The sequence below is a fragment of the Aulonocara sp. 'chitande type north' Nkhata Bay genome, linkage group LG7 (genome assembly GCF_057382095.1).
Source record: "Aulonocara sp. 'chitande type north' Nkhata Bay isolate Kocher_YH1m ecotype deep benthic linkage group LG7, A_spYH_male_GT1.1, whole genome shotgun sequence".
Classification (NCBI taxonomy): domain Eukaryota; kingdom Metazoa; phylum Chordata; class Actinopteri; order Cichliformes; family Cichlidae; genus Aulonocara; species Aulonocara sp. 'chitande type north' Nkhata Bay.
Genome location: NC_141350.1, coordinates 58,378,807 through 58,400,747, shown reverse-complemented (window position 1 = coordinate 58,400,747; position 21,941 = coordinate 58,378,807). Strand labels below are relative to the sequence as shown.

At 41.0% G+C, this 21,941-nt stretch overlaps 1 protein-coding gene across 1 annotated transcript; it reads right to left on the bottom strand.

Annotated features, from left to right (window-relative positions):
• Positions 1 to 8,045: 8,045 nt before the first annotated feature.
• Positions 8,046 to 20,428, bottom strand: LOC147326394 (carnitine O-acetyltransferase-like). The gene is made up of 15 exons (XM_086302606.1): positions 20,206 to 20,428; positions 19,787 to 19,880; positions 19,333 to 19,629; positions 18,128 to 18,243; positions 16,950 to 17,003; positions 16,485 to 16,647; positions 15,456 to 15,630; positions 14,387 to 14,562; positions 13,888 to 13,988; positions 13,532 to 13,651; positions 11,037 to 11,159; positions 10,721 to 10,856; positions 9,238 to 9,300; positions 8,632 to 8,769; positions 8,046 to 8,456 (listed from the first exon to the last, which is right to left on the bottom strand). The coding sequence occupies exons 2-15, from the start codon at positions 19,811 to 19,813 to the stop codon at positions 8,232 to 8,234; spliced, it is 1,914 nt and encodes a 637-aa protein (XP_086158732.1). The 5' UTR covers positions 19,814 to 19,880; positions 20,206 to 20,428; the 3' UTR covers positions 8,046 to 8,231.
• Positions 20,429 to 21,941: the final 1,513 nt, after the last annotated feature.

The following is a 21,941-nucleotide window of genomic DNA, read 5'->3' as shown; positions in this document are numbered from 1 at the left end:
ACACAAATGCTATGACAAGGGAGAGCCAGGATGTCAGATAAGCAGGAAGATGTCATCATCCCCACCTGCCAAGCAAAGACTCACAGCCTTGCCTAACTGCCTAAAGAGATATACCAGAGAGAAGCCAGGAGAATAAACCAGCTCTACTCAACTGAGCCATCCAAGCTGTACTCTCAGTGGCAGGGGGATAATATGAGAACAGCCCTGCCAAGGCTAGAGACTAAGCAATTCTCGAAGAGCACATGGGAGAAAGAGGCAACACATAAAAACAATGCTTAGTGGCTAGCAACCTCCATCAACAAGCTCCAAAAATCATCAGAGTGGAAGACTCAAGCATAAAGAGATAAATGGCACCATGATTCACAGTTACTGCCTAAAGAAGCTAACTGCACTCCAGTGTCAAATAGGACAAGTGAACCAGCTTCTACTGGATAGGGATAATAGATAATGGATGTGATATATATTCAGACTGACTAACTGAACGCTGAACAGTCCTGAGTCTCAGAAGGGGCCACTTCCATCCAACTACAGACCAATAACTGGCCTCAGCACCAAATGGAAGCTCCTGCCAGGCATCATAGCGCCCATGACGAAAAGTTCATGTTCAATACATGAGCAAGGCCCAGAAAGGAATTAGCAGCAACACCAGTGGGGCAAAATCCCAGCTACTGGTACAACTACTCATGGATGGTAAGACCAGGCGGACCAACCTGTGCACTGCCTGGATTTACTACAAGAAGGCCTTTGACTCAGTGAACTAAATAAGAGCCTTCATCAGGAATGCAATGGGGATATTGGTTCTCCTCCAATTTCCTCAAACTTAACAGTAATAAAACTGAAGTTTTACTTGTTGGTACACCATCTGTCTTAACCAAATCCCACAGCTTTTCCATTAACGTTGAAAATTCTCCCACCCTTCCCTCCCCTCAGGTTAAGAGTTTGGGTGTCATACTTGATAATACTCTTTCATTCCAGTCTCACATTAATTACATAACACGGTCTGCTTACTTCCATTTACGTAATATTCACCGACTCCGTCCCTTCCTTACTCCCCATGCTGCTGCCATCCTTGTCCATAGTCTTATTACATCCCGTATTGATTACTGTAATTCCCTCCTATTTGGTCTCCCTAAAAGGTCCCTTCATAAACTCCAACTTCTTCAAAATTCTGCAGCTCGGGTCATAACTTGCACTCCGTTAAGTGCTCATATTACCCCAGTTCTTCAGCAGCTTCACTGGTTGCCCATAGAAGCCAGGATAAATTTTAAAATCTTACTTCTTGCATACAAGTGTATCCATAAATCTGCTCCTTCATATTTGTGTGACCTGCTCCATATCACCACTGTTTCCCGCACTCTCAGATCATCATCTGCTATTCATCTTACTGTTCCGTCCTCACACCTTATCACTATGGGGAACAGAGCTTTCAGTCGCTCTGCTCCTCGGCTCTGGAACTCTCTTCCTCCTGCACTAAGAAATATTGACTCCCTCTCCGTATTTAAGACACAGCTCAAAACACATCTGTTTAAACTGGCTTACTCGCTTTAATGCTGATTTTATCTGTTGTCACGCTCTGTTTTGTAATTTTAACTCATTTTTATGTATTTTATGACTATTGTTCCTTTTATTAATTGTGTTTTTTGTAAGGTGACCTTGGGTTTCTGAAAGGCGCCCTCAAATAAAATGTATTATTATTATTATAATAGAATAGAATAGAATAGAATAGAATTCAACTTTATTGTCATTGCACATGCACAGGTACAGGGCAACGAAATGCAGTTTGCATCCATCCAGAAGTGCTTTAGTGATATAGATATATTACAATATATATTAGCAATAATATAGATATGTGAGTATATTACAGAAATGGGTCTATTATGGTATGTTATAATGTACACGGTATGAAGTATGTTGTGAATATTCTATAACTATAAGTATGTACAGGCTGTAGTGAGTACAAGCTATGTACAGGATATGAACAGGATATAAATATGAAAAACTATACAGAATATGAAATAAATAACTTTACAGAATCTGGGATATACAGCTATACAGAAATGGGAACTATGCAAGTTGTAAACAGTTGTAGGATTAAAAATTATCGAATGTACAGAATGATTATTTACACAGAGCTATACAGTAGTGCAGTTAAGATAAGTGAGGGTGTAGATAGTTTCTACAGAGCCTATATAAAGTGCTAGTGGTTGTGAGTGGTGGTTCAGTCCATGTTATTATTGTGTTTGAGGGTACAGTTGTCCATTGTGGGTGTGTGTATGTTCAGTCCATGAGTTTAACGTGGGTCAGATGTCAGGAGGCAGAGTTCAGGAGTCTGACAGCTGTGGGGAAGAAGCTGTTCCGGTACCTGGTGGTCTTAGTCCGGAGGCTCCTGTGGCGCCTCCCAGAGGGCAGGAGGGTGAAGAGTCCATGTGATGGGTGACTGGGGTCTTTGATGATTTTCCCAGCCCTTTTCAGACACCGCTTCCTGTAGATGTCTTTTATGGCAGGAAGTGGTGCTCCGGCGATGCGCTGGGCAGTTTTCACGACCCTCTGCAACGCCTTCCGGTCCGAGGCAGAGCAGTTCCCGTACCAGACTGTTATACAGTTGGTCAGGATGCTCTCGATGGTGCAGCGATAGAAGTTCACCAGGATGTCTGAGGACAGGTGGTTCTTCCTCAGAGTCCTCAAGAAGAAGAGGCGCTGGTGAGCCTTCTTGACCAGCTTGGAGCAGTTGGTCGTCCAGGTGAGATCCTCGGAGATGTGGACTCCCAGGAACTTGAAGCTGCTCACACGCTCCACAGCCGTCCCCTTAATGTGGATGGGTGGATGTGGGTCAGCATTCCTCCTGTAGTCCACGATGAGCTCCTTGGTCTTCTCGGTGTTAAGCAGCAGGTTGTTTCTGTCGCACCACTCAGCCAGACGATCCACCTCCTCCCTGTAGGCAGCCTCATCATTGTCACTGATGAGGCCAATCACCGTGGTGTCATCTGCAAACTTAATGATGGTGTTGGAACCATCAGCAGGTCTGCAGTCGTGGGTGAAGAGGGAGTAGAGGAAAGGGCTCATCACACAGCCTTGTGGTACACCGGTGTTCATTGTGATGGTAGATGAGCAGCGGTTATCCAGCCGGACATGTTGGGGGCGGTTGGTCAGGAAGTCCAGTAACCATTTGCAGATGAGGGAACTGATACCCAGGTCTGTCAGTTTCCTGATGAGTTGTGAGGGGTGGATTGTATTGAATGCTGAACTGAAGTCTATAAACAGCATTCTGGCGTAGGTGTTGTTGTTGTCCAGGTGTGAGAGGACAGAGTGCATTGCGATGGAGACTGTGCTCCTGTTCCGGCGGTATGCGAATTGGTGGGGGTCCAGGGTGGGGGGGAGACAGGATTTGAAGTGTGCTAGGACCAGTCGCTCTAAGCACTTAGTGATGATGGGGGTGAGTGCTACTGGGCGGTAATCATTGAGGCAAGATGGGTTGGAGTTTTTGGGTATCGGGACGATGGAGGTGGATTTGAAGCAGGCCGGTACCACAGCGTGGGCCAAGGACAGATTGAATATGTCTGTGAGCACTCCTGCAAGCTCCCCAGAACACGCTCTGAGAACACGCCCGGGGATGCCATCAGGGCCTGCAGCCTTGTGGACATTGATCCTGCTCAGCACCGCTCCTACATCGGTGGGGGAGAGAGTCATAGGTTGGTGGTCTGGCGTCATGTCTGCTTTGGTTGTGGTTGTGGGGTTCCCTCGCTCAAAACGAGCATAAAAGTTGTTGAGCTCGTTGAGGAAGGAGACATCAGAGGATGCGGGGGAGGGTTTGGTGGTCCTGTAGTCTGTGATGGTCTGGAGTCCTTGCCACATGCGTCGGGGGTTGGAGTTGGAGAAGTGTTCTTCTACCTTCTTTTTGTAATGGTGTTTGGCTTTTTTGATGCCCTTCTTTAGATTAGCCCTGGCTGTACTGTAGGCGTGTGCATCTCCTGACCTAAAGGCAGTGTTGCGGGCCTTCAGGAGGAGACGAACATCCCGGTTCATCCAAGGCTTCTGGTTGGGGTACATGGTGATCCGTTTCTGGGTGGTGACACTGTCTGTGGTTTTGGAGATGTAATCCAGTACAGATGAGGCGTACTGGTCCAGGTCTGTGTGGGTGAACATATTCCAGTCTGTGTTTTTAAATCTGTCCTGGAGCACTGCGTCTGTCCCCTCTGGCCACACTTTAATTGTCCTCACAGCAGGTTTCACACGTTGGATGAGTGGTGAATACCGTGGTGTGAGGAACAGGGAGAGATGGTAAACAGCCAACTTCAAGCCAGATGGACAAGTCACCATCAAGTGTGGGATTTACCAAGGAAATGCTCTGTTCCCACTTCTGTTCAGCATAGGCCTGAGTCTCCTCAGCCAGCTCATTAATAAGACTGGCTACGGACTGGAGCAAATGTCAGCTGCTTCCTCTACATGGTTGGCATCAAGTTATACGCCAGGAGTAAACAAGACATCCATTCACCAATCTACACCACTTGGCTCTACTGCAACAGTATTGGAATGTTATTCGGACTGGAAAAGTGTGTTTATATGGTAAAAAAGAGAGGGAAGTTAATCAGAACTGAGGGGAGTGAACTGCCAGAAAGCCGCATTGCAGGCATTGAGGATAGCTACCTGTACCTGTACCCACACAAATGGGAACCATGAAGTAGCTGCTAGGAAAACCACAACCACCAAATAAGGCAAGTTCTGAGGAGTCAGCTGAATGGGAAGGACAAGATCTGGGCAACAGCTACACTCTGCCAATCAACAGATGCTCTGCCGGAATAATAAGCTGGCCAAAGGAGCCACTGACGTCAACACAATAAAGCTCCATGGACGGTTTCAACCAGAAAATCACACTTCATTTCCTTTCAGAGTTAGTAGTCTATGTGTGTCTTTCCTTTTAATACTGAATGTTCAATAAAACGAGAAACCTGCAAGTGATTGCTGACTGTTCATTCTCATCCTGACCATATGAGCCCATGATGGTAACAATCTCCAATCTCTTGAGCCTTCCTTCAAAACATTAGTGAATACCTCAGGAACTAGAACCCCGAGAAAGAACAGGAGCAAGAACAGGAGCCAGCATGGAAGGACAGACACGTACCACCAACAGATCGAACAGTCACTGTGACCGACTGGGCCCTATTTCAGGAAGCCGGTTTAGTGCAAACTCTGAGTAAGTATACCCTGAGTTAACGAAAACTCTGGGTTTTCGGTTTCACAAAGCGAGTTTAGATTAATTCTGAGTGAGTTACTATGACGACACACTCCGTGAAGCTAACCTGCCCCCTAGCAGGTTTACTTCAACTAACCCTAACTTTCTCCGCCTCTTTGTCAGAAACCTGACTGTAGGAAGTGTCAGACATGGCGTGCTCCTTCCTTGAAGAGCCAGTAGATGTTGAAGCCCAAATTCTCCGCAGAGCTCTCCGCCGGGAGAGAGTGATTAGAGCGCGTTTGGACATTTTATCATTTCCTGATGATTTTCTGTGTGAACGTTACCGTTTTTCAGCACAATCTATAATTTATTTGAATAACATCCTCAGGCCTAATATTGCTCATGTGACACATCGCTGACATTCTCTCAGTTCTGTACATATTATTTGTATTGCACTTCGGTTTTTTGCAAACAGGAGCTTTCTGTATAATATTGGTGACGCTGAGCACGTTTCCAAGGCTACCGTCTGTCGGGCAGTCAGGAATGTTACAGTTGCACTGAAACGTCTCCTGTACTCGTTTGTGGTGTTCCCCGGTCATAGACCCACAAGATTTATCAAAGAGGGATGCCACAAAATTGCAGGTATCAGGATGAACGAAATTTAATTCATGATGTGGTGATACTTGAACTACTACTTACATTTTACATTTATTTTCCCAGGCATGATTGGCTGTATAGATGGCACTCACATTCCAATCATTGCTCCTTCAGTAAATGAAGGAGACTATGTGAACAGGAAGTCTTTCCACAGCATTAATGTACAGGTACATAGTTCCCTGTAGCATTTCAAACTAACAAATTATTTCATTATAGTAATGGATGCTAATTTGTGTTCTCTGCACTGTGAAGATCATATGTGACGCTGCCAACATTATCACAAATGTGGAAGCCAACTGCTCAGCCTCTGTGAGTGGTGGTGGTGGTGGCGGACCCCCACCTGTTTTTCGGGCCTCCGCTTTTTTTTTCTGTTGGCTATAACGGGTCACATTCGAGCATACAGAGTAAGCAAATATGTACTTGTAATGTGCTCAGATAATTTCAATAAGTGCTTACAGAGGGGAAATTAATGTAGCCTCTAACTGCAATTGATTTACATCGGACAAACAGACCAAGCACTATGGCTCATAATACAATTACACCTTACCTGTTTGGACTATATTTTTATATTTCATTTGTACTTGCTGCCAGGAACGTTTGGGGCCTGTTGGGTTGCACCTGCGCTCACATCACATCACAAAATAAAATGTATGAAATAAAAAATAAAATAAAATATAATAAAATAACGTGTTAAATGGGTGGAAATCCCTAGATCAATGTTTAAATTAACACTCACGCATTGACTCTGTCGGCTATGTTTTGCCATGCATGCTCCCTTTCTTTTGCAGCTGAGGCTGTGTTACTTTTTTTCCGCAAAATTTGCATGTTATCGGCATATGCTGCCATCAGAATTTCGGCCTCAAACGCTGTAAAATACATTGACCGCGCCTTCTTTCCCTCCGTCTCCATGGTGACTCGCTTAATCTGTGCTCCACTAATCAGGGCTTTATGTATCCTCGTGCGCGCGCTTAACTTGGGGTTAAAGCAACTCCGCGTTGACTGAACTAATTGTTATCAGCCTTTCTGAAACCGAATATTCCGAGTTGGACAGTTCGGGGTTACTCAACTCTGAGTATCGTTTTTCACTCTGAGTTTTCTAAACCGGCTTCCTGAAATAGGGCCCTGATGTTGAAAAATTCTTAGTGGTTCGGTTCGATCCCTGGCTCCTCTAGTCTGCATGCCAAGTATCCTTGGGCAAGATCCTAACCCCAAATTGCTCTCAGATGCGTTCAGAGTATGAATGTGTATGAATGGTAGTGAGGAACTAATTCCATTTGGACACACGAAAACTGTTTCAGAATTAGGAATTTATTTATCGAGCCATAGCACAAACCACTGATGTGGAAGGACATAATGCTCTATGATTGTAAAATCATATTAATACATGCCATTGCCAGAAGGTTTGAAGTTTTTATGTCCAGCACTCTTGAGACTTCGAGAGAGCTGGACAGGGCTATAAAAGGTCCTCAACTCAACTGCAAGACCAGTATCTTTGTGTCTTTCAAAATGACCACCATCAGGCAACTGGTGTGAATGTCTCGAACCAAACAATCACAAATAGACTTCAAAGGGTGGCTTGAGCCTCGTGTCACTTCTCAACACTATGGAGCCAGATTGGAATCTGCCATGAGAAAATGACATATGAGAATTGGCAGCTCCACCCCTAACACCCTGTGCTTTTCACAAATGAGAATAGGTTCAATCTCTGTACATGTGACAGATGTGACAGGGTCTGGAGAAGTGATCAAGAAAGTTTTGCTGCCTGTAACATTGATGCACAGACATCTACACGCTAGGCAATGGCACCCTGACTCTCAATAGGTATCAGGAAGAAATCCTCGGAGTCCCTGTTAGACCCTACACTGGTGCACTACAATAACCAGTCTCGTTGCGAGAATATGCAGGCAGTTCCTGGAGGGTGAAGGAAATGATAGCACTGACTGGCTCCCATGCTTGCCTGAACCTAAATCTAATAGAACTCCTCTGGGCCCAGAGGAGACTTGTGTCCATCCGACGCCATCAGGTTGCACCTCAGACTGTCATGGAGTTCAGCGATACCCTGGTCCAGATCTAGATCTAACAGTGTATAATCCAGATAAGCAAAATAATAATATTCTTTAATTTGACTGTTTAATAAGGTGCATTTCCTTAGCATGTTTAATCTGAACTAGTTTCAAATCATAGTCAAAAATTAACAGTCAATTAAAATAGTCCAGTCATTAAGCAATTTATTTGAAATGTACAAGAATCATGAGTTAACGATCTATAACATAAGAGCTTTTTATGACATGTTTTATTTTAAAACAAACAAAAATAAAATACAGTTGAAAAATAAAGTTGAATGACTCGTATTAATCAACCAATTGCTTTGAATTTTGCTATCAAATAGCTTCTTTACCTAGATCTAGGTAGAGCCATCTGGCTCTAGCTTAGTTTCCTCCAGCAGCATCTTCATGTCTACCAGTGTATCTTCTAGGGTTTGTATCAGTCGTACCACATTATTTTCTTTGCAGCTTTTCCAGGCTGACACTACAAAGGTGAAATTGTCACTTGTAACACTGTAGCAAAAATCATATGAGTTTAGTTTTTCTGGAACAGCAGAACCCAGACAGGCAGCCTTGAACGCCACCTTGTGAATAACAGAAGTGAGAATGTAATCATTAGTTACTGGTGATCGTTTGTCATAATCAATTTTAGAGCATATAAAAAGGTATTGGATAAAAAATAATAATAATAAAATTAATCATCTCTATTTGAACTGCAGTAGGCTTATAGTATGAAACATTTTCAGGCCCAGCCCTCACCTGACTTGTAGAAAGTAGAAAGTTAAAGGCTTTATTAAGGGAGGTATCTGTGTAGATGTCTGGCATGGGGATATTGTTCTCAATAGCTTGAACTTTCAGGCCCAAGAAGTGTCCAAATGTTGTCCGGCCACGAATTTCCTGTCATGATGGAGACGAGTCAATTTATTTGTAACAATAATCACCAGATGTAGTATTGCTGTAGTATTATTCTTCACAGGGCACAATTTTCTGTTAAAGGATGAGGTTTAGCAAAACTAAATGTTATTCTTCCTAAGATTAATTACTTTAAATAGATTTGACTGCACAGCAAAACCGTTATACCCAATACACACAGACAACATGAACAATGTCTGTCTACTTCCAGGAACAACCCAAACCTTGTGCTTTAGGTCATCCTCTCCTCACTTCAAATACTATCTATGGACCAGCTGTGTTTGACATTTTATTCCATTACAGTTGTATTTTAAGTGATTCAACTGTTTCTCAAAAACTTGACTCTGTCAGATTTGACTTAGAAAAACAAAGGGAACAAAAACACAAACATATTTACAGTTTATAAATTGTAGTCACACTAATGTACTGAACGGTTATGGAAATGATACTCACCATGTTGGTGTTCCACATATGCACTTTTATAGCATTTTCCAATAAATTACGTTTCTCTGAATTCTGGAAAAAACAAGACAAGGTTATAAGCCATACTTTTAACCAAATACGTTGTGTTAGACACCCAAAGCAGTGACACAACACAAAACCACAGGATTTAAGTAGAAAACAGTTTGGGGTTTAAAATATCACATTAACTCGAAGCATACGTTAGTCGGAGATGCTGCTAGCACTTTGGTTAACGCTTCACCCGGCTTGCGACAAACCACTCTCAAAGAACGTCAGGGCCTCAGTAAGTATACCTTGGACAAACTGACTAACACAATTCCCAAGTGGATTGCAACAAACTGCAGACCTATTAATATTGTCGAGGACACAGGCTTTACAAAGGTTTTGCAAGATTAATTGAACAAGGCTCCAAGAAGAAGCACAATGTCAAAAATGCATGGGCTCTGTGAAACTGAAAAGGGAAAAAAAAAAAAAAAAAAGAAAAAAAAAAAATCACAACTGTAGAAACTGAGTGTGCACGTAACATGACACCTGCAGCTAAACATTTGCCATTTGAGCACATGCCTTGTGTGGCTCACATCTTACAGAGATGCATCACTGTGGGTCTTGGTGTGTCAAGTGCTAGGAAAAAAAAAAAAAAAAATGTTGGCCGCTTCAAACATAGTCCAGCGACGCCTCAGAGCTGGAAACACAGCAAACAACCCTGGGGCAGGGGAAGGAGCCATTGATCCAGGACGTGCCAACACGCTGGAATTCAACACTAGAAATGGTCAAGCGTCTAAACCGCAACCAAGCAGCAATTAAAGCGACCTTAGACCAACAGAGCCACAAACTTGTCAGGCTGATGCCAAAAGAATGGGACAAACGGCAGAAGGTGGAGTCTCTTCTGGAGCCCTGGAAGTCAGCAATCTATATAACATTTAGGCTGAAATAAAATTGATTAAACAAAATCAATTTCTTGATTTGAAAGATGGAAGAAGAACCATTTTGTTCGTCTTCCATCTTTCCTTCTGTGTGTTTTCACTACAGGTATGTAACTGAGATTCCCGGTGGGGAATCCTACGTTTCCTTCTCAGTGGTACTGCCTGCCCTCTTCCACTTGCATCATGTTATGGAAATCTCTGATGATGATGAGTCGCTAGGTTTAAAACGGCATTCCAAGCAGACCTAACCTCCCCTTAAGAAAACAATATCAACGATGAATGAATCAAGATTGCAACAGCTTTGGATGCTCGTTTCAAGGAATTGAAAGGCCTCTCCAAGAGTGACAGAGAGAGGGTGTGGCCCACAGTTGGAAGAATGCTGAATGATCAGTCCCCACCTTGACAGACTTGTGAAGATGGGCCACCTAAGAAAATTAGTCTTTTAGAGATGGGCTCAGATTCAGAATCATTGACACATTAGCAGAATTAGCAAAATTGACACATATTGCACGGTTGCATATTGACATTGAGTCGAATTCTTCCTATTTGACCTGCTTTTTGGGATCATCAAAAGACTTGACAAAGGCAGCTGAGGCACTGGAGGTTGAAAGGATTACACCTAACCGTCCTTTCCTGAACAAACGCATGGAGGCTGCTTCATATGATGCACAGCACTGCTGGTGGATCCTGCCAAGATAAGGGAAAAAAAAAAAAAAAAAAAGTGGTCAACTCAGCATATGAAATGTTGAAATCATCACCTTAGAGCTATGTTAAAACTGCATAAATCACCATTGTTAATGGAAACAAGACTTTGTCTTTAAAAAGAAAAGAAAAAAACACCATGCTTTTAGTCCTTTAGTATCTCACCTATAGTAGGCCAGCTGTATTGCCATCTGTATAAAAGCATCTGGGCTTATTTGATGTGCTTTTGGAATTTGTTTCCCAAAGTGATTGAATACCAAAACCCTGAGGTCCAGGTCTTGGGCATGCCTGTGATGGTGGAGATAGAAGATATGTGTAACAGTCACACAGTTATGCTAGTGTTCTTCATTTCAGATCCATGTGGCTGTTCCCTCTTTCTTTGGAGCTGTATTCTAAACTTCCATGTTTTCTGTATATAATCCACTGTCTGCGGAAACAAACTGATTAATTTAAGTTCTGAGAAAATAACTCTGGAGCTCATTTAATCTGTTTTCCTGATACATTTCTAAAGTCTGATTTAATGAGACTTTTGCAAATAATGCTCCCCACTATAGGCATGCTTTAAAATGAGCCTACCTAATGATTCAGGCAGGTTGTTGCTATCATGGTCCTGTGCCTTACACCCAGGTTATTCAGTTTTTGCACTTTAAAATATTCTGCTTATTACTCAAAATTAATTTATTAATTGCTTATTTTGTACTTTTTACATTAGAGTTTATTAGTTTTCATGGCATTTCTCTCAGTTCTCCTTTTCCTGTGCCAAATGTATTTTTGTCTGAGTTTCCTCGTTCCAGTTATTGTAACCCACTTCCTGTTTTGCTTCTCTTGTTTGACTGTCCCAGTGTGTTCAGCTGGCTCTCATGACACTTGTTTATATTTAAGTTCTCCTCTTACTTCTCACTACGTCTGTCGCTCTTCCTTGTGTTCTTACTGCTTGTTACTAGAATTTTGGATTCTTTTACTAGTTACCGGCAAAAACAAGGCTTTGTGAACCAGAAACAGGAATGTCAAACTCATTTTACATCACATGCCACATACAGCACACTTTGTTCTTAATGCGGTGAAGGCAAAGGCGAAGAAGAAATATGATCCTTTTGCCATTTTATTGTTTATTTATTACTTAATTAGTTTGATGTAATATCAATGGCTTTGTTTTTAAACCTATGAAAATGTTCTTAAAAGTCCAAAAACTTAAAAAGCCATCCACTGGACCGGATTGGAGGCCCTCAACCCTTATGTTTGACAACCCTACTATCAATCTGACCACCATCCCCACAGTGAAACCATCTGGTCACTTTTGCCACTGTGACATCTTGATAATGCAATTCTTGTGAAAACACAAAAACAAGCATACCTCTAATCCACACAGAATGTCCCTTAGCAGGTTACACCTCCACAGATATCTTGGTAGCCATCAACAAGTTTCTGGCATAATTCTGCCTGGATATTTGACCACTACTTGGCAGAATTACTTTAAAACTGGTTAGTTTCTTGGCTCGGACCCAGCTTTTAATCATAATACACAAAAGATTTAATCTGTTAATGGGTTGGGGTATTGGGAGGGCCATTTCAGAAGCTTTATGTTGGTTTTGGAAGGGATAACTGTTTGGGAACCCCCAACTGTTGATTGTAGGTGATGTACACCCCATTCTTCCATCTACAACTCCACTGTGTTGTAGGAGTTGAATAAATTGCTTTAAGTGACCAGTTACATTTTTGATTGACCAGCATTACTATTTATTGATGTGACTCCTGACAGAAATAACAGGATGATTTGTTAAGTGTACCATGCAAAACTCTGCCCTGAGAAACTCTCCTTTTGCAATATGCTTGTGATTATTTTCTATTTGCACCGAAGTGGTGTTGAGTCAGTTTTTGAAGAATTTGGCTGAATATATTCCAATACTCAAGTCAGTCATTTGATCACAGTCCACAAAGACATACTTTTTAGTTCCTGAAAAGAAAATTGAATGCAGAAAGATATTCAGTACACCAAAGGGAAAAACAAACAAACAAATGCAGCCGTTGGTGATGTGCATGGATTCGGGACTTCAGCCAGTCAAATGATTTTCATCCAAGTATACTGTATATAGAGGGGAAGAAAAAACAAACAAAGAGACGTCCAATTACAGCTTGACGTCTCTGAATATGGACTATGTACAGCAATAGATGTACTTGCTAAACTGCAATGAAATAGTTGTTAAATCCCTTGAATTGAAGCTGAAAGTCTGAACTTTAATCATTGTCCAAATACATATGAACTGTGACTGTCAGTATGGACAACAGGAAGAGTTATGTAGTACTGTAGAATAATTTCAAACTCTGGCATTTCTTAACGCCACGTTCAAGAGAATCAGTTCACAGTTTCTGATTTCCACTCTCCCACAGTAAATGGACTCCTAGGTACATGCCCTCAACACCTCACCTTCATGCTGCTTCCCTCTGCTATGATATCTGCTGTTCTTATGCTAGCTTGTATGGTTACTGACAAAGGAGAGTTCACACCCAGTTAAAGCTAAACTTAAACATTACTACAGAGTTTTAAATTAAAATGTTTTAGTTGTCCAACCCTTTAACTGTAGTGCAAAACTACAAACCTAGTGTTTCTGAGACAGACTTGCATGAAATAGGACCGAGCTTAAACAGGCATGTGCGCTTACTTGTCAACACTCTGTTTAGCCTCCTCAATGGCTGTTTTAATGTCAGGTGTGATGTTAAAGTGTAGTTTCTGAGGCATTGGCAAAAGTGCCACAGGAGACTCCATCATCTGTGGTTTCTTCCTGTCTCCACACATTTAAAAAAACAAAAACAAAAACAAACAAAAAAAAAAAACAGTAGAACAGAACATCAAATCTAGTGACAGACGAAGTGACAGTCACTGTTAGGTGTGCTAGAAAATTGCTTAATGATGTTTAAGATGACATAATTACATTTGCAAAAACAACGGAAATTAAAATTTATAAAGAAAACGTGACATGCTCCTGAAGTGTGGTTTTTTTAGAGGATGTAAACTTACATGGAAGATGTGATATAATCTGATAGAGCCATACATGGTGTGCCATCAATAATGGCATGCAACATGGTAAACCCACATGTCCCATCTTCACCAACAATAAACTGAAAGAAAGACACACAAATTAAGTTTCTTCATGTGCGGTTCTGTTACTGAGCTTCTATGATAGGGAAGTTTTTTAGTAAATTGGGCCATCAATATAGGCTTTTAAAGTGCTGGTTTAAAATGTAAAAATAACACTACTACAACAACAACAACAACAACAACAACAACAACAACAACAACTACTACTAAGGTAAAGGCACCTAGAAGGTCATTGGCATTTAAACATACTAACCCTTTTTACTATTCTCACACTGAGACAGACCGTTTTCACTTTTCTTTTGCATTAGTAGAACTACTCTATCATTAACTTTTCGCACAACTTGAATCTGATCTCTATGCAAGGTAAAATAGAGCTTGCCTGAATGATACATCAGTGGTTCGGTTTTCCTTCTCTCACCTGCAGCGATTTGTCAAACCAGCGGTTAGCACTGTTCCACTGGGTGCCGCCTCCATGCAAAACCTGCACTGGTTCAAACCTGCTATACTTCTCATATGTCCGAGGCATGGCTTTGTCCAAACACAGCACACAGATGCTCCTTTCAATGGCTGAAACTGATTTTTTGTTGGAGGGATCTGAACAAATTAAGCACAAAGACACACAAAGCAAATATGCTGTTAAGATAAATTTAACACAATTGTTTAAATTTAACACAATTGTTTAATATTCTAGAAAACCTAAAATGTAATATTCTAATCTGAAGGTTAGCCGTTCGATCCATTCTGCATGCCAAACATCTAACTCCAAGTTGTTTTCCGATTCATCCATGGGAGTATTAATGCATGTGCACATGCATCAAACAGCATGCAGCCTGTTTCAGTTGCTCTTGCTTTTTCTTTTTACTTTAGCTTTTTTCTTACTCATTTCTTTGACCTTAGTACTTAAGAGTGTTCCTCCTTTTTTTAATATCTCTTTTTAAAACATTTGGATCGATAGAGTTTTTGTTCCGTTTATTGCCACAGAATAGTTGGCATGTTCAGTGAGAGACCAAGATTACTAAAAAGCACCACTGAACGACTCAGAAAATCATTCCTGCCCCTGGCCATCCCCTTGCATCTCCTCCATTTAATACACTGCAATACTTACACCCTCTTGCACATGCTCTACAGTAAAATAACAAATGACAGCATTTCACAGGTTGAGCTTGAAATTGCTTAAAGTGTCTACATTTACACATTTTTAAATAAATAAATGAATACATCTAAAGTGAATTCAAACTGGAAATAGGTGGTGGTTAGATTATGATATTACTTATTATTCTGACCTAAATTTATTGCTCTTGTATTAACATTTGTGTCCCAATGGTAGGTGGGGTTACACAGGTGACCTTAACACTTTGCATATGACTAATTATAATCTACTGTGTCCCTTAACAATGAATCTTTGCCCTTAAAATCCTTGTTTTTACTTATTACACACAATTTCTGTAAGCCTCTTTACATGTCTATGGAAGTATAATTGTGCTCACCCTGGACCAGTTTGTTATAGTATTTGTACCAGGTGTCCCGGTGCAGGGTCGTGAGAATACCAACATGTTCTGTGTTGGTCTCTAGTGATGAATTACAGATCCGCTCCAGCTGAACACAAAGCTGATCAGCAGTGATCGGAGTGCCATCACTGTGGTAGACCTCCACTGTAAAGAACTGAAAAGAGAGACAACAATGCTGGACTGACAGTTCAACACTGAGAAAGAGACCACTTGTAATTCAGGCATTACTGCCCATTGTTAAAGGAACTGGAAGATCAAAACTTATTCCAAATAAATTAAACATGAGTATTCCTGTGAAATGTATGACAATTTTAGTAGCACCTTAAATTAAGCCTTAGAGGTCTAAGATTCTTAGAAAGAAGAGCGTCTGGACTTCTCTAAATTTCTTGAAGATGTTTCACCTCTCATCCGAGAAGCTTCTTCAGTTCAAGGGTCCACCCCAAGAGGGACAAAAGGACCCCCTAATGATCCTCTACTTAATCACACGAGCCCAGGTGTAAAAACGGGTGTAGGTCACAATCAGGCATGGTTTTAGTTGAGCTCATTGTGAAACCTAGCCCCACCCTATAATGTGATTTCCTGAGTTTAAATGGCCCGGGATGTGAGTGGGCGTTAAGGAGTCTGGGAAGGAATCTCAACACTGGATTATAGATGGCAGACAGTTGGTGCCATAAGATGGTCCTTCACAGTGGACATAAATGGCTTCTTTCACTCCTCTTTCAAACCATCTGTCTTCTCTGTCCAAAATGTGAAGATGGCATCCTCGAAAGAGTGTCCTTTGTCCCTTAAATCCTTTTTCAAGGATGCCAATGAAATGAGTGTAAATGTAGGGAGAAACCTTGTTTGATTTGTTTTTCTGTATGTGCTGTGATAACTTTTCAAGAGTTATTAGAAGAAGCTGGTGCTTGAGCCGGTGCTTTTTTACCTGGACTTGTAGAATTCAAGTTTGATAAATAATGGGGCCCTGAACTCAAACACCTCAATAAAGGTGTATGTTTGACACCTCACCTGAGAGTTTTGTGCCACTGTAATGTGTCTGGGGTTGGAGTTCTTGGCATGGAACACCAATGAGTCAGTCTTCTGTCCAGGGACACGGCAGGATGACAGTGCCCGGAAGTATTGCATCATACAGAGGGGCTCTCCTCGCATATATTGTACTGGTAGTGTCTCACTGCAAAATTAAGAGGGTGTGTCCTAACATACATTCGTGGTTAAATTAAAAAAAAAAAAAAAAAAACACAAGACAAGCAATAACTTTAAAACCTCTATTCAAATATTCTGGTTCATAGAGTTCACTGACTATTTTACATTATTATAAAGTAAACCCAGAGTTTGTCAAACATGCTTCCTGGAATACAACCCTGGTCCCCAACCAGGCATCTTTCAGTGTTTCACATTGTGTCCATGGTCCACTACACCATCTTTGCCATGTTTGTGATTGCAAGAAGTTTTAAGTGATCTGATGGTACTCACTCCTCAATCATTGTCTTGAAGTCCAGAACAGCTTTTATCACTTTGGCAGCACACCTGGTCAGAAAAAACAGTTATAAAACAATACAACATAAAAGTTTTCAATGCAATATGACTCACTAAAAGCAAAGTGGCCAAGATACCTAATGTGGGTCAAACTCCTAAAACCAAAGATCCTTATAATTTATACCGTACAATTTATCTGTAACTGCCCATGGACAAAATATGTTCAGCTATTTTCACACAGAGCAGTTGATCCTGCATGAATTATTGAAGTTATACACAAAACCAAATTCAGAAAAAGCTGGGACACTAAAATTAAAGTTCGACCCACAATCTAGATCCGGTGGTCGGGGTGAGTGACTGATGTACCAGCACAAATGCAGAATAAATGAGAAGTGATCTGAAGTGATCAGAAGAAATCCTGGATTACACAAGAACTTGATGGAAAACTGAGGGGAAGTGACATAGTTGGACTCTGTGAGTGTGAACAGGCTCTGACGATGAAGCATGCTAGGATTTTTGAAGCTGGAGTTAATGTACCGATAGGTTGTAAATTCTTAGGGTGTAGTTCATCTTGAAATAGAATATGGAAAGTCGTTGGCAGGTTTGCTTCATTTGAGTAAGATTTCCCAAATGAACAAAGGTGATGGCAAGCAGTTTTGGAGTATTAGTTGTACTGGTTGAAGGACAGTTAGAAGAGAACCACCTTCTACGATGATAACCCCTAAAACCAGCTGAATGTCATCAAGCTGATCATCATTGTAGGACTTTTCTCATCTCCACATATACATTAAAAAACACAGAATATTTCCCCTAAGCTAGTTAACTCACTGTTAGCCTATTGGATGGGATATTGCCACATGTTTACTTAGTTTAATCTTTTGGAAGATTTAAAAAAAAAAAAAAACAAAAAAAAACAACAAAACCACTTGCTGGGTCTGTGTTTACATTTAAAAAAAAATCCTGCAATAGTAGGGTCCAAGTGCAGGTCCAAGCTGAGCAAGTTGGATAAGACAGTGGGCCAGTGCACATCTTTGTATTTTCTAATGTACAAAATTACAAATGCATGGTAGTATATTTTCCTTTTCTGATGTCCATAAAGTCAGATGCTCAGCTAACTAAAACAGACCTTAAGTCCTTCCATGTCATTTGTTTGATGTGTGTGCACATGTGCTTACCTTATTTGTCCCTGTTTATCAGTGAAGTCCATTTTGGGAAGAACAAATCCACCGTTAGAAATCAGCAAAGATTCCCTCGAGTCCAAATAATTAATCTGTATCCCATAATCTGCAAGCTGCAAAGCGAAAACACATAAACAGTCTGTCTGAAAAGTCTTTGATTACTTTTAATGTTTAGTAGTTCAATTCAATTTTATTTATACAGTGCCAGATCCCAACAACAAATGGCTCAAGGTGTTTTATATTGTAAAAAAAAAAAAAAAATTATAATACAAAGAAAACAAACACCCCAACAATCATATGACCCCCTATGAGCAAACGTCTTGGGAACAATGGGAAGGAAAAACTCCCTTTTAACAGGAAGAAAACTCCAGCAGAACCAGGCTCAGGGAGGGCTGACTATCTGCTGCAACTGGTTGGAGATAGACAGGAAAAAGACATGATGTGGAAGAGAGCCAGAGATTAATAATAACAAATAATTAAATGCAGAGAAGTATATAAATGCCATCCATCAATCCATCCATTCGCTTCCGCTTATCCTGTTCAGGGTCGCGGGGGGCACTGGAGCCTATCCCAACTGTCATAGGGCGAGAGGCGGGGTACACCCTGGACAGGTCGCCAGTCTGTCGCAGGGCCAACACACAGGGACAGACAACCATTCACACTCAGTCATTCGCACATTCACACCTAGTGACAAGTTGGATTATCCAATTAACCTATCCCCACAAGCTGCATGTCTTTGGACGGTGGGAGGAAGCCGGAGTACCCGGAGGGAACCCACGCAAACACGGGGAGAACATGCAAACTCCACACAGAAAGACCCCGGCCTGATGTTGGAATTGAACTCAGGACCTTCTTGCTGTGCGGCAACAGTGCTAACCACCGTGCCACCATGCTGCCGTATATAAATACGTGATTGAAAAAGGCGACGAAAGGAGAAATACACAATGAATTATGGCAGCCTAGACCTATTGTTTCCTAAGGGAGGATTCAGGATCACCAGCTCCAACTTATAATAAAACAACCCAACAATAAGCCACTGACAATGTTTCTGAAAAAGCTGTGAATGGAGACACATCAGGACAAAAACCATTATGCTGCCCATGATTTCTCACCACAGTCCCTCCTAAACTGCACCTATCAGCTCTCCTGTCCGACCACTAACATGGACAGTTAAGGACATTTAATCCATGTTTTGCACTCACCCAGTTGTCAGTAGTGCACGCTTTCCTCTCCAGGCTTCTCTGCAGTTTCTCTCCATCACCTCCTTCTTTGAGGAACTCCTTCATCAGCCGTTTTATGTGCTTCAGCTCATCCTCTGTTACAAGGGGCTCCAGACAACTCAGATAGCGTTCACAGGTCTCCCGCAGAGGGGGCACAGGCAGACGGGGCAGTCCTTTCTGATGGTTCAGATACCTGCCACCCATCAGAGTGTCCGATGCAGAATTTACCAGCCGACAGGATTTCACCAAGCCATAAGAATTCATCATTCCAACATTCACCTGACAGATGCAAAAATGTTTTAGTTACTACATTAAATTCTGTGAGCGAAATAAAAATAAGATCATTAATAATGATACAATAAAAAAAAGAGCCAGGGAAATGATTTACACTATTACATTAACAAAAGGCTAAGTTAACTGAGAGCGTGTTACTTACTATAATTCTGTTCAGAATTCTCAACATTTTTCTTTCAGTAAACTTCCACACTTGGAGTTAATTGTTAAACCCGTTTAACTGTCAGGTCACAGTGCTGTTGAGAAAATATTTGAAAAAGAAAATCCTCTGGTTAAAGGAAATGATAAATGCTCCCCTCCCCCAACAAGACAATTAACTTAAGTAAACCAGATAAAAAGGGACATGGAAGCCTTTCTTTTTCTCTGCAGCAGTTAATAAAGCAAATAGAACGGTTTAATAGTTAATAATAATTAATATATTTTTGATAGTATTAAAATAACATCGTTACCACTTTTAACTTACAGTCACCAATAAATTGGTAAATTATTCTGTTGTGTGTTTATGTTTAAATTTGGTGCACAGTTTGCTAATAGTTTTGCCTTTTTTGCCTTTGGAGTTACCTGTCAGCAGCTACAGCTCTTCCTGGTTTAGCAAAAGATGAAGGTAATGGTGAAGTTGATTGAAATATAAAGACCAACCAAACAGAACAATCTATCTTCTTCTACTTCTTTGGGGTAGATTGACTAGATGCATCAATGGTATATTGCTGCCATCTACTGTTTATTGTTACCCGAGTAAATCTTCTGCTGATTAAGCACTGAACCGTCTGCTGTCACAGCTTGGGTTTAGTTATGGTTTTCTGAGACACAGGTGGGAACTCTGATGGAAGCAATTAAGGTGGAGTAGACAATCAGAGCCCTATTCAATAAAGCAAGTTCAGCGTATCCAGGTTATCTTTACATTATCTGAATTCAGTTACACTACATTGGTAATCGGAGCTTCATTGGTAAGCTACACCCATCCTCCATCTTCATTTTCACCAATGCCAGCATCTAGAATGTGGGGGATCCTATCCTAATTCGTGTCATTCCTGGGTCTCCATTCTGCCATATTGGTTCATCTGAGTTTAAGCACTAAATAGCTTTTATTTGAATTTTCTATAAATCATGTTGATTGGATGAGCTATCCTTATTTGCATTTAGAAAACAGGCAGTGAAAAATCAGCTCAAAGCAAAAAATGTAAGTTCATGTTAAAGTTTTTGTCAAATTAGGATATTGTCAGGTACATTCTCCAGTGTGTCACTTGTAATCTCTTGCAGGTTTTCTGCACATCTGGCAAACCAAGCATGTAAAAAGTAGTTTGAGTTCCCCAATTATTATAACTTTGGTGCTAAAACATGAAAAAGTCTGATGGCAATACTAGTTTTACTGTTTCTAGTCTTACCATCACTTTCAATTGGCATAAGACTTGTCTGAGCAGGATGCGTGACCATAAAGACACAAGTGCATCTCACATGACAGAAGTAACCCTGTTCAGGGATTTTGGCCTTGCAGTTCTGCAAAGTGTTTTTTCTTTCCCTCAAAAGCGTATCTTTTAGATCTTCAATAAACATCAGATGAGCTGTGTCTATATTTACTCTGTTTTCTAGATAAGAGCCTGCAGGGCCTGCCTCAAGTGACCCGCTCCCTCATCCCTTCCTCTTTAACAGTACAAAAGAGTCGAGTCATTGTTAACCCTGAATAATCCATTTGCTTCTAATAATCTTTTATAGTTGTTTTTATATGTGGAACATGCAGGGAAAGAAGGCTTCAGTAAAAGTTGCAGCTTGGGTAAATCAGCATAAATCGCCATGGTAAATTATTCTACGAACCTAACCTGCTCTGAGAGATTTTCTAGGAATGGCGACACTATTTTCTGGAAAACTAATTGTCAGTGGAGCCTAGCCTGTAGCTTAATCAGCAGAAAGAAATCTGCATACTGACCAATCAATTCTCCAGAAAACAGCATCACCATTTCAGGAAAATCTCTCAGACCTCTGCAGGGAGACTAAGGATCTGAAGATTTTTAGTAGCATCTGAACTGGTTGTTTCCCTGATGAGCATTGGTAATGTTTCAAACATATTAGAGATTCTCTGCTGGGGATTACAGTTTATATAAGCAAGGCATACCATCACAGAACACACACCAAGAATTCCTTTTTAAAGAATAAAATTATTGATTCACTTTGATCTGTTGACAACCAAAGTGATTTCCATGTCTCCTTTATTAGGCTGTAGGGGAGTAAGTTTTAATCCACTGCAAATGGATCCAATTTAAATAAACAGCAACACCGAGAGCAAACTGAGAGATAAAATC